Source organism: Brienomyrus brachyistius, chromosome 6 (genome assembly GCF_023856365.1).
Source record: "Brienomyrus brachyistius isolate T26 chromosome 6, BBRACH_0.4, whole genome shotgun sequence".
Lineage (NCBI taxonomy): Eukaryota > Metazoa > Chordata > Actinopteri > Osteoglossiformes > Mormyridae > Brienomyrus > Brienomyrus brachyistius.
This window is the reverse complement of record NC_064538.1, coordinates 9861259-9875588: the sequence shown is the minus strand read 5'-3', so window position 1 is coordinate 9875588 and position 14330 is coordinate 9861259. Positions and strand designations below refer to the sequence as shown.

At 40.8% G+C, this 14330-nt stretch overlaps 1 protein-coding gene across 1 annotated transcript; it reads left to right on the top strand.

Moving 5' to 3' along the window:
- Positions 1-566: 566 nt before the first annotated feature.
- Positions 567-13452, top strand: fam50a (family with sequence similarity 50 member A). The gene is made up of 13 exons (XM_049016541.1): positions 567-780; positions 1792-1876; positions 2249-2348; positions 2488-2609; positions 4563-4639; positions 7336-7402; positions 8378-8439; positions 8678-8754; positions 9038-9092; positions 9679-9727; positions 10278-10348; positions 12843-12953; positions 13310-13452. Exons 1-13 carry the CDS (start codon positions 670-672, stop codon positions 13316-13318), a joined length of 996 nt encoding a protein of 331 aa, XP_048872498.1. The 5' UTR covers positions 567-669; the 3' UTR covers positions 13319-13452.
- Positions 13453-14330: the final 878 nt, after the last annotated feature.

Here is a 14330-nt window from a genome sequence, read left to right as displayed (position 1 = left end):
TGTATCTCTCCCCCTCGGGATCGGTTTCTTCCCGCAGTCCAAAAACATGTATTTGAAAGATGTGGCTTCTCTAAGCTCCAAAAATAACGTGTGTCCTGTGATGGGCAAGCATCCTGTCCATGCTGTTCCCCTGCTTTGTGTCCTGGATATGCATAAGTGGCTGGAAGATGTGAACGCGTGCCATACGTAAGGCGTTCCAGATGTGGAGAGACGTCCTGGATCATGACGTTGAGCATTTCTAAGGGGGCTGGCTCCCAACTGGCTGCCTGCATAGTAAAACTCCAATAAGCTTTTCCAAAAAATATTTCTGGAGAGCTACAGAAATCACGTTCAGAGTCTTCGTCATCTTCATCCACCTCGTCATTTTTAATTATATATATATATATATATATATATATATATATATATATATATATATATATATATATACTTGCAAATTAATACATATAAAAGAATCAAATCAAAGAATGAAATCAGCATCAAATCAAATCAATCGATTCACCAGCAAGCAAGTAGACAAATAAAGGGTTCCCAGATACGTAATCACTCTGCGACGTTGCGTGATGTGAGGTATTTCGAGCGACAGAATCCTTACGGACTGAACCTTACGGACTGAAAGCAATACTTAAAAATTATTATACCTTAAGTCTCGTTTATTTAAGAATAAATATGGCACAGTATAAGGGAGCCGCCAGCGAAGCTGGGAGGGCTATGCAGCTCATGAAAAAGCGTGAAAAGGAACGGGAACAACTGGAACAGCTAAAGCAGAAAATAGCGGAGGTATTGCCCGATTTAGCTTAGAAAACAACGCCAAGTTTGTCCGAAAGACTAACTAATTGTCAAAGGGAATGTGATGCAGCTATTTCACAGGGGTTTTATGATGATCGAATTGGTGGTGGCTAGATGAACATCTCGCTGTATATTGTTATATATCGTAATTTTGTGGATTGATAGTTTATGTCGCATAAAGCTTGACGTCTCGGGATACGAGTCGGTTTAAATGCGGCCTAGACCAAGAAGCATGTTTCATATCTGTATACATATGGTTATTTTAACATAAAACTTACAACACTTCACTTTTTACTCACATCCATTACATGTCCATTTTTAATCAGTCGGCGCTGTGCCGAAAGCCCCTCCCTCTACCAAATTCTCTTTCCTTTCGCGTGCACGCGCATTCTCAGTACCGCGGTGTTTTAACCGCATTTAATTTACAAGAATGGTTTAAATCGAACGATTTAAAATAAACTTGTAATGCAATTACCTAAGTATAACGCGAATTATTGGTTGTGACTGTAACACTATTTTATCTTTTTTGTAAACTTCCGTGTTATGGCATTCGGCCCTAATCAAAATTTAAGTTAATCCGACAAACTGTAACACAGTCCATATTAATGTGTGTGGGGGGATGATTTGGCAGTGTATGTCTTATTCTGATGTTACCTCTTTATGTATTGTTTATACAATTAAATGCGGTTAGAACAATAGCGGTACTGAGAATGCGCGTGCACGCTAAAGGGGGAGGATGTCGGGTCAACCGTGCACCAGAATTATTACATATAAAGGGAATCTCTCAATTGCATTTCTCTTATCAGGTCAATATTACTGAATAATGTTTACTGGACAATGTTTAATCCACTTAAATATGGTAAATTACTGTAAATTAGTGAACTGTCAGTAATCCATGGACATAATGTTTTCATCGTCTTTTAATTTTGTTCTTCTAGACCCGTTTATTTAGTTTTTCTTATATAATGTAGGTTATTCTGAAGTGTTCTGTGTATCTTATAGGACAATATGGTGAAGTCCAATATTGACAAGAAGTTCTCTGCCCACTATGATGCTGTGGAGGCTGAGCTGAAGTCTAGCACTGTAGGTGAGTGGGTGAGAGTCCATGAGCAGATTGTGTAGGTTTTCGGGTTGGACCATCCACACATTGAATAGTAAATAGCAAGTCCTGGTCCATAAAAATGTAATGCAGACTAGAAACTTTTAATTGTGAACTCTGAAATGAATGAATGTAACATTTATGTAGCGCTTTTTTCAAGACACCCAAAGTGCTTTACAGAACCAATGGGGATCCACTTCAGCCACCACCACTGTGTAGCCCCCCACCTGGATGATGTGACAGCAGCCATTCTGCACCAGTACACTCACCACACAGTAGCTAAGGTGGTGGAACCTCCATGTGTTGAAGTTGGGGAATTTGCATAATTGATGTTTCTTTATGGCTCCACAATCGTCTTAGGCCTGGTGACTCTGAACGACATGAAGGCCAAGCAGGAAGCGCTGGTTAAGGAGAGGGAGAAGCAACTGGCCAAGAAAGAGCAGTCCAAGGAGCTTCAGCTGTGAGTGAACTCTGTGCCGCATAGTTAAACCATGCTGATGAGAAATGAGACAGTAGCAGCTATAATGGTCCTGGCATCAAGATTAAATGATGGACGTGCAAGGTCTAGCCTTGAAACTTCTTTCTTTCTTGCTTTCAAGGAAGCTAGAGAAGCAGAAGGAAAAGAAGAGGAAGGAAGAGCAGAAGCGGAAGATCGCCAGCTTGTCTTTTAACCCAGAAGACGAAGAAGATGAGGACGATGATGACGACGAAGAGGCTGAATGTGAGTTTGTCGCATGCGCAGCTTTACAGTACAGTGACAATGCAGTGTTATTGCAGTTAAACGGCTACTTCACTGTCCATAAACATATATGAACAATAAGGGAAAAAATAAGATAAATAATAAAACCGAGAGAAAAAGAAAGCTGCTAGAAAAGACGACAAAATTATGAGTGCAATGTTAGATGCTAAATCCTTCCACAATATTGATGTAGAGTGAAAATGCAGTAAGTGGCATAATTATCAGAATTTAAGAGCAGAAAGATGCAGTGATGTTTAAAGTCTGAATAAGCTAAAGGAAGAAGCTTCTCTTCCACCTGGCCTTATGCCTACAGAGGCCTGAATACGGCCACTAACGGAGTCTTTGGGGGTATTTTCCGTACGCGGATTACTCATTTAGCTGGATGTAATTGGTGACGATTTGGCATGATCCTGGATCTGACGGTTTTTCGAAACTCTTGCTGGATGTGTTGTCGTAGCAGCACATACAAATCCTCAAACCTGCTCGGAGCAGGTTTGTTCTACGTAGACAATGACTAGCTCACACTTAATCAGTGTCCGTGCATGGAAATCCGTTCAGTCACAGCCTCGCCATTCATGGATGAGCGACCAATTGCAGTCGGTGCACAAATAATAGAAGGGAATTTCAAATTGAGAGGGTTTTGCTTGATCAGCAAGATCCTTTATTGTCGCCAGATGATATTCTTTTTTGGAAGATAACGCTTCAACCGAGATGGAATATTGTATCTTAAAGATTTGTTAGGTCCATGTAGTAGAAGTCCAACTAAGTGAAGTCGGGCCCCAACAACCACATAGACTATAAGCATTGCCTTCGAGATATTTTGGAAGCGGCACGTTTTGTATATTGTAGGTGATGTGGAAAATATATCAGATATATATTTGCCAGGAAATTCGCAAAGTCTGTTTGGGCTAAAATATTTGTTGTTAACAACACACACACACTTTAACTTGTTCCCATGTCCTGCATGATTGTCCTTGTATTTGATCTGTAATTATGACAATAAAATAATAATGAAACACTGGAAACGTAATACTGCGTTCAAGTGATAAATACAATAAGGGAGCAGCGTGTGGCTCTGGGCTAAGCCTGTGTGCCTGTAATCAGAAGGTCGATTGAGCAAGGCCCTTAACTCCCAGCTCCCTGGGCGCTGCTACGGGTGGCAGCCCTTCGCAGACAACTTCCTCTATGAAAAAGAAAAAAAAAAAGAGGAAGTTGTGGGAGGCGTAAAGACAATTTCCCTACGGGGACAATAAAAGTATCGATTATTATTATTATTATTATAATTGAAAACATCTTACACATTTAATTTGTCAGACACTTTTTGCCAGCCGTCTTTTCTGGTTTGGGACACTTTTGATGTGTTTCCTTTAGTACATATTAAACCTTTGAATTCATCATGCCCCTCGAATAAAAGGTCCTGCTCGGATTGTGTGAAAAATTGCGCCCTGTTTTTTGACATTTTGTGGAAGCCAATGAGAGACTTGCCGATCAAGTTTTCTAGACTCGATATATATGGGCTTTTTAAGCAGCGCAGGCACGCGCAATCGTCTCTGATGAATGGATCCAGCTAGACTAATGTACTTCACAGCTGCGTTTGAAAAACCGACTTAATGCTGGTGAAACTCATCCTGGATTAACTCATCCAAGATGGAGCATCTGATCTCAGGTGATTTTGGCGACATACGGAAAATGCCTACTTAGTCTTGGGTGAGATGTGTCTGCAATTATCCATTTGGGTTCTCCAAAAATTTGGATTACATGCGGTATTCACCAAAACTTCCTGAACTTTCAGTTTTAAGGCAGATCAGCTAAGAGCAGTTCAGGGCAGGAATGGTTCAGATGTTTGTTGAAGCTTAACAGGTCAGGGTTTGATTGAATGCTAGCTTTGCTTTTATATGGGATCTGCAATGCCGGTGCTCATCTTCTGTATCTCAGTTCTCTCCATGAAGAAAAAGAAGTTGGGAAAAAACCCTGATGTGGACACCAGCTTCCTGCCTGACAGAGACAGAGAGGTCAGCCAAGGATAACGTACCTTCTCTTACAGATATACTCACATCATTTTCAAATGTAACATTGTTCTTGTTGTAGCGCTTTAACACTAGAACAGAGAAGCTTTGTCCACTGGAAATCCGTGAGCAGACAAGTCTACACTCTCACAATCCGACACTAATCACAATCTGTGGTCACATGACTCACTGTGCTGAAAGCTACTTCCACTTGTTTCAACTTAGGGATGCACAATGATATCGGCACAACGTCGGTATCAACCGATAAAAGCCTAAAAACTTCATAATCGATATTGGCCGATGATAAAATTCTGTGCTTTTATTCTCTGTTTCCTTTCGGGTCATTAAACAAAAGCTATCTGTAAATGTTGAATGGATTTGCACCACCGCTGTAAGCGAGTGTATGATTGGCTGGTACTGAACATAGACGCCTATGGTGAACAAATTACCAAGAGTCTCTCGTTTATTGGTTGGAATTCAGACTCTTTATTGAGCCAGATTGTTTGGCTCAGCTCAGCTCCCAAGTGGCAGTCCAATTAATACTAATGTTAGCATTTGTAATTCAGTCAAAATGTTTTGACCTATGATTGGTATGTATGCACGTATATCATTTAAATTATTCAATGTATTTATACATCTATAATGGATTTATACCTTGCAACTGAATGGATCCAGCCATGTAAGTTGCTAGCAGCAGCTTTTCGGAAACACGCTCCAGAAGTATTACGAGACCCGAAGGAGTGAACGACTCTGTGCGTGAGTCAGTGAACGAGAGAGCGGTTACCTCTGTCATGACTGAAATACACCATCTACTGGTGTAGTTTATGACCTACATGTGCAGTTACTTCCCTTATGCTGCAGTTGGATTTTAGACGTGCTACATTTTTACAATTTAAAATGAATTTTACCAAAGTTTGTTCGTGTTTAGACTCTATGTGATGAGGTGTTAAGTTTGTGTATTTAACAGACACGAGAAGCAAAGGTACGGTGTTAAGAGACTATAATTCGTTAACAAATACAGACATTCCCCGGGTTACAATGGTCCATGTTACGATATTTCAACTTCACAATGGGAAAATCTTTTTCACACTTATTACATTATTCAGTTGCATCAGTTGCATGAGATATTCAACACTTCATTATAAAATAGGCTTTGTGTTAAGCCCAACTGTAGGCTAATGTAAGTGTCCTAAGCACGTTTAAGGTAGGCTGTATGCTAGGCTATGATATGTTTTAGGTTGAGTGTACTGCATTAAAATGCATTTTCACCTTACGATATTTTCGCCTTAAAGTAGGTTTCTTGGAACATAATCCCATCGTAACCTGAGGAGAAGCTGTATTATTTTTCTGTCATGACATTGGTGGTGCAGTGGTTAGCACTGTTGCCTCACACCTCTGGAACCCGGGTTCGAGTCTCCGCCTGGGTTACATGTGTGTGGAGTTTGCATGTTCTCCCCATGTCGTCGTGGGGTTTCCTCCGGGTACTCCGGTTTCCCCCCACAGTCCAAAAACACGCTGAGGCTAATTAGAGTTGCTAAATTGCCCATAGGAGTGCCTGTGTGAGTGAATGGTGTGTGAGTGTGCCCTGTGATGGGCTGGACCCCCATCGTGGGTTGTTCCCGGCCTCGTGCCCATTGCTTCCGGGATAGGCTCCGGACCCCCGCGACCCAGTAGGATAAGCGGTTTGGAAAATGGATGGATGGACATTGGTGGTAGTAGCTTACTCCTATTATTATTATTTAGCCTAAATAATAGACTTTTTTGACATTGGAACACAAGTGTTTCAGATCTATTGATCTGTTATATGTGAACAGAAATTGTCACTGAAGTTCAAGAACAAATCTTTTAAGTGAACTGAATGGAACACACTGTATCACAAAAGTCATTTTGCCCATTACTAATATCTGAAACGGATAACAAAACTGCTGCTTGCGATGCTTTTAACACACCAGTGATATGAGGGGGGGGGGGGGTAAAACACTCATTCAGCTTTTAAACGTGTATGTTACTTTAAAAAGGTGGCATGTTTTTATTTTATGCAATAGAGAGCTCGCTGTCACCGGGTTGTTACAGTACTTTTTGGGTCATGGAAAATTACATGTCGAGCTGAGTTTTATTGTTTTAATAATGTGGCTCTAGCATATAATTTACATCTAATTGAGATAATTTCCTTATTTTTCAAGACAAGTAAAATGATACATTTAGGGTAGAATCAAATGTTCGTCTTAAGTCTCTACAACAACTAGGTTATAACAATAAGAGTAATAGGTTATTTCTGGTTCAGCACAGACTTAGTGTTCTCTTCACCGATGTAAAGATGCATGCATTGGCATTGGCTAAAATATCACTTTGAAAATACCTGTATATTGAATATGGGCAAAATTCCATTGTGCATCCCTGGTTACAAGTACAGTCATTCTCTGGACCTAAAACTCATTCTCCATCTCTAAGAAGTCTGTTTCTTGTTCAGCACAGTCAAACTTATCACTTCCAGATTGTATTGTAGCTTACTGGCTACTCAAACTCTTTTATTTATTGGATAAAGTAACAACTGGCCTAGTCTGCTCCTTGGTGAAGTTCGTGCAAGTTTGTCATTTGTGACCCATCACCATGAAATGAGTCTTATGGGTGCAGTTCTACCAGTGCAACTTAAGACTCATTTCGTGGCAACGGGTCACATTTGTGTGTGTATGTCTTGGAAGGAGGAAGAGAATCGACTCCGGGAAGAGCTCAGGCAGGAATGGGAGCGTAAGCAGGAGAAAATCAAGAGTGAGTGTTCCCGTATACAAGCATTTCTCTTGTGGACGATTAAACCTGAAGAGTCTTACAGGTGATCTTGTCCATTGTGGCGTCTCCTCCATATAGGTACTTGGAGGCAGGGAAAAAATATAGATTTTATGATAAACCGCTATCCTGGTTTTGACGATTCGATATTGATTCACAAAATCCCAAGATCGAAGTATTGTTATCATTTTCAGTACACTGCTTATGGTGAAGAAAAATGGTGTTATATAAAAGCAAATAAAGCAAATTAAAAAAAGACAAAACAAATATTATTAGATGTGACCTATCCCGGCAACAACGGCTGCAGGCAGGAACCGACCCCAGGCAGTCGCCAACACACACCTCAGGGTGCACACCCTCTCACACACACAATTACGGCGCCAACTTAGTTGCTTTTGGCAAATATCTTTTAAGGTAAAGTCCTTCTGAAACATGATATGTGAGTTTTAGACTTCCCCATTTTTATTTACAGCTGTTATTTTCAGTCAAAAGTCTTTTTTTTTCACCTTAAAGGAGACAGGTTTATTTTTAAGGAATTATACCAATATGCTCTTCAAATAAAATAATGTATTTATCTTTAATGGTTTTCACAGAGTATTTCCAGCAAATCTGCATTCATACTTTTTTGTTCCAGTTAGGGCTTTTTAAGCATTTCTCTAAAAATATAAGGCTGCTGTGTGGTATCTCAGTCCTGTTGGATTGATATTGAATTGGAATGAAATTGAGTTGTTAGCCTGTGAATAGGAATCGAATCGAAACCGAAATGCTTTTTTTGAGCCTCTTTTCCAAGTCTAATAAAATGCTATAATTTAATTAGGGTAAATGAGCTGCAATTTGGATGATAAAGAAAGGGAATGCAATATTCTTTTTTAAATAGGGCAAGTAACGTTTAAACTGTGCTCTGCCTCAGCTCTCCTAACCCTGTGTCTGCTTTCTATAACGCTTGTTATTTAATTTCAGGCGAGGAGATTGAGATCACTTTCAGCTACTGGGATGGTTCTGGTCATCGCCGGACTGTGAAGGTAGTATATACCGAGACCGGGAACCCAAGCAATTCTCCCCGCTTGTTGTTTAGGTGCATTCTGGCTGTTTATATCAAATTTCATTTATTCATTTATATTTTGTGTGTAACATCCAGCATTGGAAATAAGGTGCACTGTTTGTTTTGTTGTGTGTGTATGATATATAACCTCCGCCTGTTACGAATAGTCCTCTGTGCGAACTGGTTAAACAGGTAACACTGCAGTGTTTGTGGTCTAGATGAAGAAGGGCAACACCATGCAGCAGTTTCTACAAAAAGCTCTGGAGGTGCTTAGGAAGGATTTTAGCGAGCTGAGGTAATGACTTCTGGCTTTAATAAAATGTGTGAGTGAGAACCTTTGGCTGTGACCATTGGAAGGGGAGAGTCCTATGTGTATATTGAGGTTTTCGGAACTGTAATTTCATAATAGAGCCTGTGGAGTTGCTGGTAATATTTTTTAGTATAGTTGTAATATTGAATTACATTTAAATGAAGGTGCAAAGTGTGTGTGATACTATTTAGTCAGGTAGCGTGTGTTTGTGGTGAGAGAGAGGGAGAAAGACCCACTCACAGATAGTATGGGTACCTTTACACTGCAGATCGGCCGGTGTGGAGCAGCTGATGTACATCAAGGAGGATCTCATCATTCCACATGTAAGAACTTTGATAGTACCTGTCAAAATATAGTTATTTGATAAGACAGTTTGCTAATTTAATGCATGAAATCACTATTGTATTCCCTGGGCAGGGAATATGTGTGGTTATGGAACCAGCCCACTTCTGATCTTCAGCATGATAACTCAAAAAGTATTTGACAGATATTTTTCAAACTTTGCAGGCACATAATATTGGTGAATATTTGGAATTGTTCAAATTTTGACAACAAATCATGTCAAAACTGAAGTATTACAATGCAGAATTAGCAAAAGGAAGGGTTACTATTGTTTATAGGGGGGAAAACGTGGATGAAGATCTTTATTTTTGAACCAAATCACACAAAGTTGGACTGTAAATGAAGATTTTTTTTTTTTTGAGTTGGGGGGCGGGTGTGTAGGGGGGGCACAGATGGGGGGCTGTTGGAAGAGTAGGGATTAGATAGAGTTGGGGGGTGATGTAATCATCCAGGGAATACACTGTTGTTGTTCTGACTGCAGTGCTTAGCAAAAAAATCTGTTCAAGGCAACTTAACATAATTATTGATCTCAAACCTTTTTTCTTGTTTTTTTTTTTTCTCTTTCAGCATCACAGCTTCTACGACTTCATTGTGACGAAAGCCAGGGGCAAAAGCGGTAAGTTCTGCTGCCAGCTTGCTTTTCCTTGCCTTATGGCACACTGACTGCACTACTTGAACATTTTGCATGTGTAGGATATATTTCCAAAGAGTTGATTGATCCTACAAAGTTTTGTGTGATCCTGCTGAAATTATCGTCTGTGACCTACGAAATGTGCCAGTTTGGTTTGCAGGGTGTAATATGGGAATATTGCAGTGAACATGCCAGAACCACAAACCCAACAGGGCAATGAACCTGACACAGAACTCAGGTTATGATGGAACTCAATGTTTTTAAGGAGCTGTGGAGCGCATCAATAGCTGTGGGATTGGGAATGAGTCAGCTGTGTTTAGACAAAGACAAAGTCAGACATCTGTACCACCTCTTTTGGCACCAGCACAGTTGAATAAAGCTGTGTTAGGCTGAAACGTACACTTTTCCTAAGTTGTTTCGTTGTAGCAGCTGTAGAGCCACTGTTGGGTAGGAACTTGAACAGACCATCTTCACGTGGCACCTCTGTGTGTGAGGGTGTGTGTGTGACCTGCTGTACCACTCTTATCTCGTTCAGGGCCACTGTTTAACTTTGATGTTCATGATGACGTACGGCTGGTGAGCGATGCCACCGTGGAGAAGGATGAGGTAAGATGAGGTACCTGTGGGGAGCTAATCCTGACCTTTATGTTTTTTTTTTAAGTTTTTGGATTTTATTGTAAATTAAACAGATTCCGTTGCTTTGGTGTTTCTATGAGAATCATGCCCAGTTGTTGAAATATCAGGATGTTATTCAATATATGTCATCAGATTCTGTGTCTGTGATCAGAGGGTTGCCCATTCAGATAGCAGAGTGAACATATCACTACAGGGCCCTTAACTTGAAGTGTTTCAGGAACTCTCTGGCATTAACCTCTCTTTGAGCAAAGGGAGGTAGGGAGCACACGCTGATCACACGACAAACCACCTCAGGGATGAGAACCTGAGTGCAGCCATGTGGCAGGTGATACCTCAGCGTCACACTAGTCTGAATAGCCTAGTGTGAGTTTTTTTCCAGTGACTGGAGTGCCAATCCTGCCACCAGCCCCCAAAATTTCCCTGTAAATTGGTGGACTTCCTTCCACCCCTGGATGTAGATTAGCATCATACCCAGGACAAAGCATTTGCAGGTTAAGGGCCTTGCTCCAGGTCATGACAGAATAGGATCTCTCGTAGCATTCACAGGATTCGAACCTGCAACCTACCAATTTCTTTGACAGATACCTAGCTTTAGAGCCACCAATCCGCCCACATTTTTTGGATAAAAGTGTCTGCTAAATAAGTAATGTAAATGTAAGTAAATTTTGAAAATGCAAAGCCATTAATACTTAAAGTTTGCAAAACTGAAGTGATTTACTGCTTACGAACTGAAGGTTTTTGTACAGTGGGACCCTCATATCTGCTGTTTAATGTGGTCTGAAAAAATCCTCGACAAAAGTTCCAAAAATAAACATTTCATGAGTTTCAAACCATACGCTAAGAGAGTACAGACTTAAGGCAGAAATACACTTGCTGTGAGCTACGTATGTGTATCCGTACACAGTTGCGTTGTTAACGTTTGTGCTGATATACATGCGTCCGTACTGTGCGTCGTAATCTGTAGTGTGTACTCCTTACCACCAGGGATCAGTGTCGAGACCGCAAACCAAATAAATGAATGAATACCTGTATCTTAAAAATCATCATGTTATTGCGAACAAATATGTCTTCACTTGAAGAATTATTAATCTTCAGTATACTGAGAGGGCACCAGAGAAGAAAACGCAAATCGCAGAGATGGTACATTCGACCAATTAATAGATCTTGTCAGCAAAATGGGGAATACTTTTCTCTGGTTTTGCCAATGAGAGACATTAACGAGGAAAAACACCGGGTCAGCAGGATCACTGCTTCATTTTGCAGCAAACTTTTTTTCCGCGCTTGAACATACCAGTCTCGCACTTGTCGCCACTTGTTTTTACAAATTTCCAAATTAATATTCAGGATGTGTGAAATCTCTTGCCAACTATTATTACATGCTATTTTGTCACTGTAGAGAGGTTCTGTCACGTCATATAAATTAGGATAATTGTGGACTTGCTCAATCAACAAGCCCTCAAACGTGGACATCTTGACTGTTGAGTGCAGATCTCGCAACACTGCCCCCTATAAATTACTCAGGTATTGCATCTCCGTATACGTTCCGTTAATTTTTGAGTACGTACACAAAAACCGACGCCAAGAACGCAGGATACGGACCGCGGCTGTACGTACGTGCATACGTACGTAGTTAACAGCAAGTATATTTCTGCCTTTACGTGGTGAAATATGCCAGCTCAGTCATGCCCAGTACGGCTGGTGAGTACGTAACACTTGTATACCAGTCACATGCATGCAGTCTGCACAGCAACCCCCAAATAGCACAGAACAGCGCATACACACATGGACAGTGTTCATACATGAATGCCGTTTAATGGTTACGCTGTGCTGGTCATATAGTCCAGGTCGGGTAGCATAGCATTTCACACAAGAAGAGGAGTATGCACTAATCCAGAGCTCCAAGCGTTACGTGTGTGAGCCTGCCAATATATATATTTGTAAGATGCTCCTTGCCATCATCATCTCTCTCCCAGCAAGTTGAGCTACACATCTCAAATGTGAATTTGGGCTCGATTGCTCTTCACAAATACAATTTTCTCAATATAGGTACACAATACAATCTTTTTCATTGTAAAATGTGTAACAATATGTGTTTCATTGTTCCTTTGTCCTTTGAGGGGTTTCTTACTTCCACTTACTTCAAAGTCTCAGAATGTATCATATGTGGATACTGGGGGACTACTGTACTTCTGTCTCTCACCCAAGACTCAATGCGAGGTCTTTAGCCTTCAGATTAACATCATCTGCACTGTTGTGTCCTTATTGTGGCATGACTCTGGGAATTGGAGTGCACAGTTTTGTAAAAAATAGAAATGACTTGTGTAGATAGAGCCTGGGTCTATAAATAGCTATTTCATCTGAAATGTATGTAGAAATTGTGCTGCTTAATCAAAAGGTGAAATTGGAGCTAAGCTGTGCAAACAGTTGGCCCTTAACTCATAAAGCATTTCCCTGTCTGTCTCAGTCTCATGCAGGAAAAGTTGTGCTCAGAAGCTGGTATGAAAAGAACAAACACATCTTTCCAGCCAGTCGCTGGGAACCATATGACCCCGAGAAGAAATGGGACAAGTACACAGTGAGTTTATTTATCATTTTCTCATTTTCACATGGGGCTAGGTGGAGCACTCTGGGGGGCTGGGTGGAGCACTCTGGGCTGTAATATCAGTCATCCTGAGTACAGAGGAGTCCTACGGCCGTGCATTCAGTATAAGAGGTACCATCTAGCTGAGGTAACAGGGAAATGTCCCCCTGCTGGAGCCCTGGCCCTGAGCAAGTAGGTATCTTCACGGGCAGCTGCATGCCACCAAAGATACCTACACAGCTCTGCATCAGACTGTCCTGTAAAAAGGCCACTACTCGACCTGGTCTTGTGAGTAAAGACACGCAAACGTAGGGAATGGGCTAATGTGGTTTTCCTACTGTCTTTTCCAGATCCGGTGAAGAATCTCTGCATCCCAACCCGGAGGTGTATTATCCTTGTTTTCCTTTTGTACTTTTAACTGCTGTCTTAATGCATTTTCTTCTAAACAATTGTAAATATGAAAATGGAAATTAAACTGAAGGTTTGACATGCACTGCTTCGTTAGACATAATCAGAATCTTTTGTTATGTTGGACTTCTGGAGTTTCCTGAAACTGGAGACCTGTTTCTGCTAAGAAATTCTGACCTACACTACCCTTCATATGTTTGGAGTCACTTAGAACTTTCCTTGTTTTCCATGAAAATACGCATAAAATGAGTTTGAATACAAAATATAGCTAAATAAATAAGTCAGTCATTGACAAAGTTAGAAATAATCATTTTGGAAATTAAAATAATCGTCTTCAAACTTTCTTTCATCAAAGAGGCCTCCATTTGCAGCAATTACTGCCTTGTAGACCTTTGTCATTCTAGATGTTAATTTGTTGAGGTAATCTGACGAGATTTCACCCTGTGCTTCCTGAAGCATCTCACACAAGTGGGATTGACTTGATGGGCACTTCTTACATACCATTCGGTCAAGCTGCTCCCATAACGGCTCAGTAGAGCTGAGACCCGGTGACTGTGCTGGCTGCTCCATTGTACACAGAACACCAGCCGGCTGCTTCTCTCCTAAATAGTTCCTGCGTAGTTTGGAGCTGTGTTTGGGTCATTGTCCTTTTGTAGGACGAAATTAGCTCTAATTAAGCACCGTCCACGGGGTATTGCATGGCGTTGCAAAATGGAGTGACAGCCTTCCTTCTTCAGGATCCCTTTTACTCTGTACAAACCTCCCACTTTACCATCACCAAAGCTGCCCCAGACCATCACATTGCCTCCACCACGCTTGACAGGTTTTATAATGGTTAATTAACCTTTTAAAATGATAAACTTGCATTACCAAACACTACATTCCACTGGAACACAGGACTTATTGATGTCGATAATGAGCCTCTGTATACCTATATAGGTATTCCATTAAAAAATAGCTATT

What these genes read in the sequence shown, in the direction of transcription:
- fam50a (XM_049016541.1), top strand. Translation starts at nt 670, where the DNA reads ATGGCACAGTATAAGGGAGCCGCCAGCGAAGCTGGGAGGGCTATGCAG. An exon ending in TAAGCAGGAGAAAATCAAGA is followed by an intron (nt 7,403 to 8,377) that starts GTGAGTGTTCCC and finishes ATTTAATTTCAG; the next exon opens with GCGAGGAGATTGAGATCACT. An exon ending in CCACCGTGGAGAAGGATGAG is followed by an intron (nt 10,349 to 12,842) that starts GTAAGATGAGGT and finishes TGTCTGTCTCAG; the next exon opens with TCTCATGCAGGAAAAGTTGT.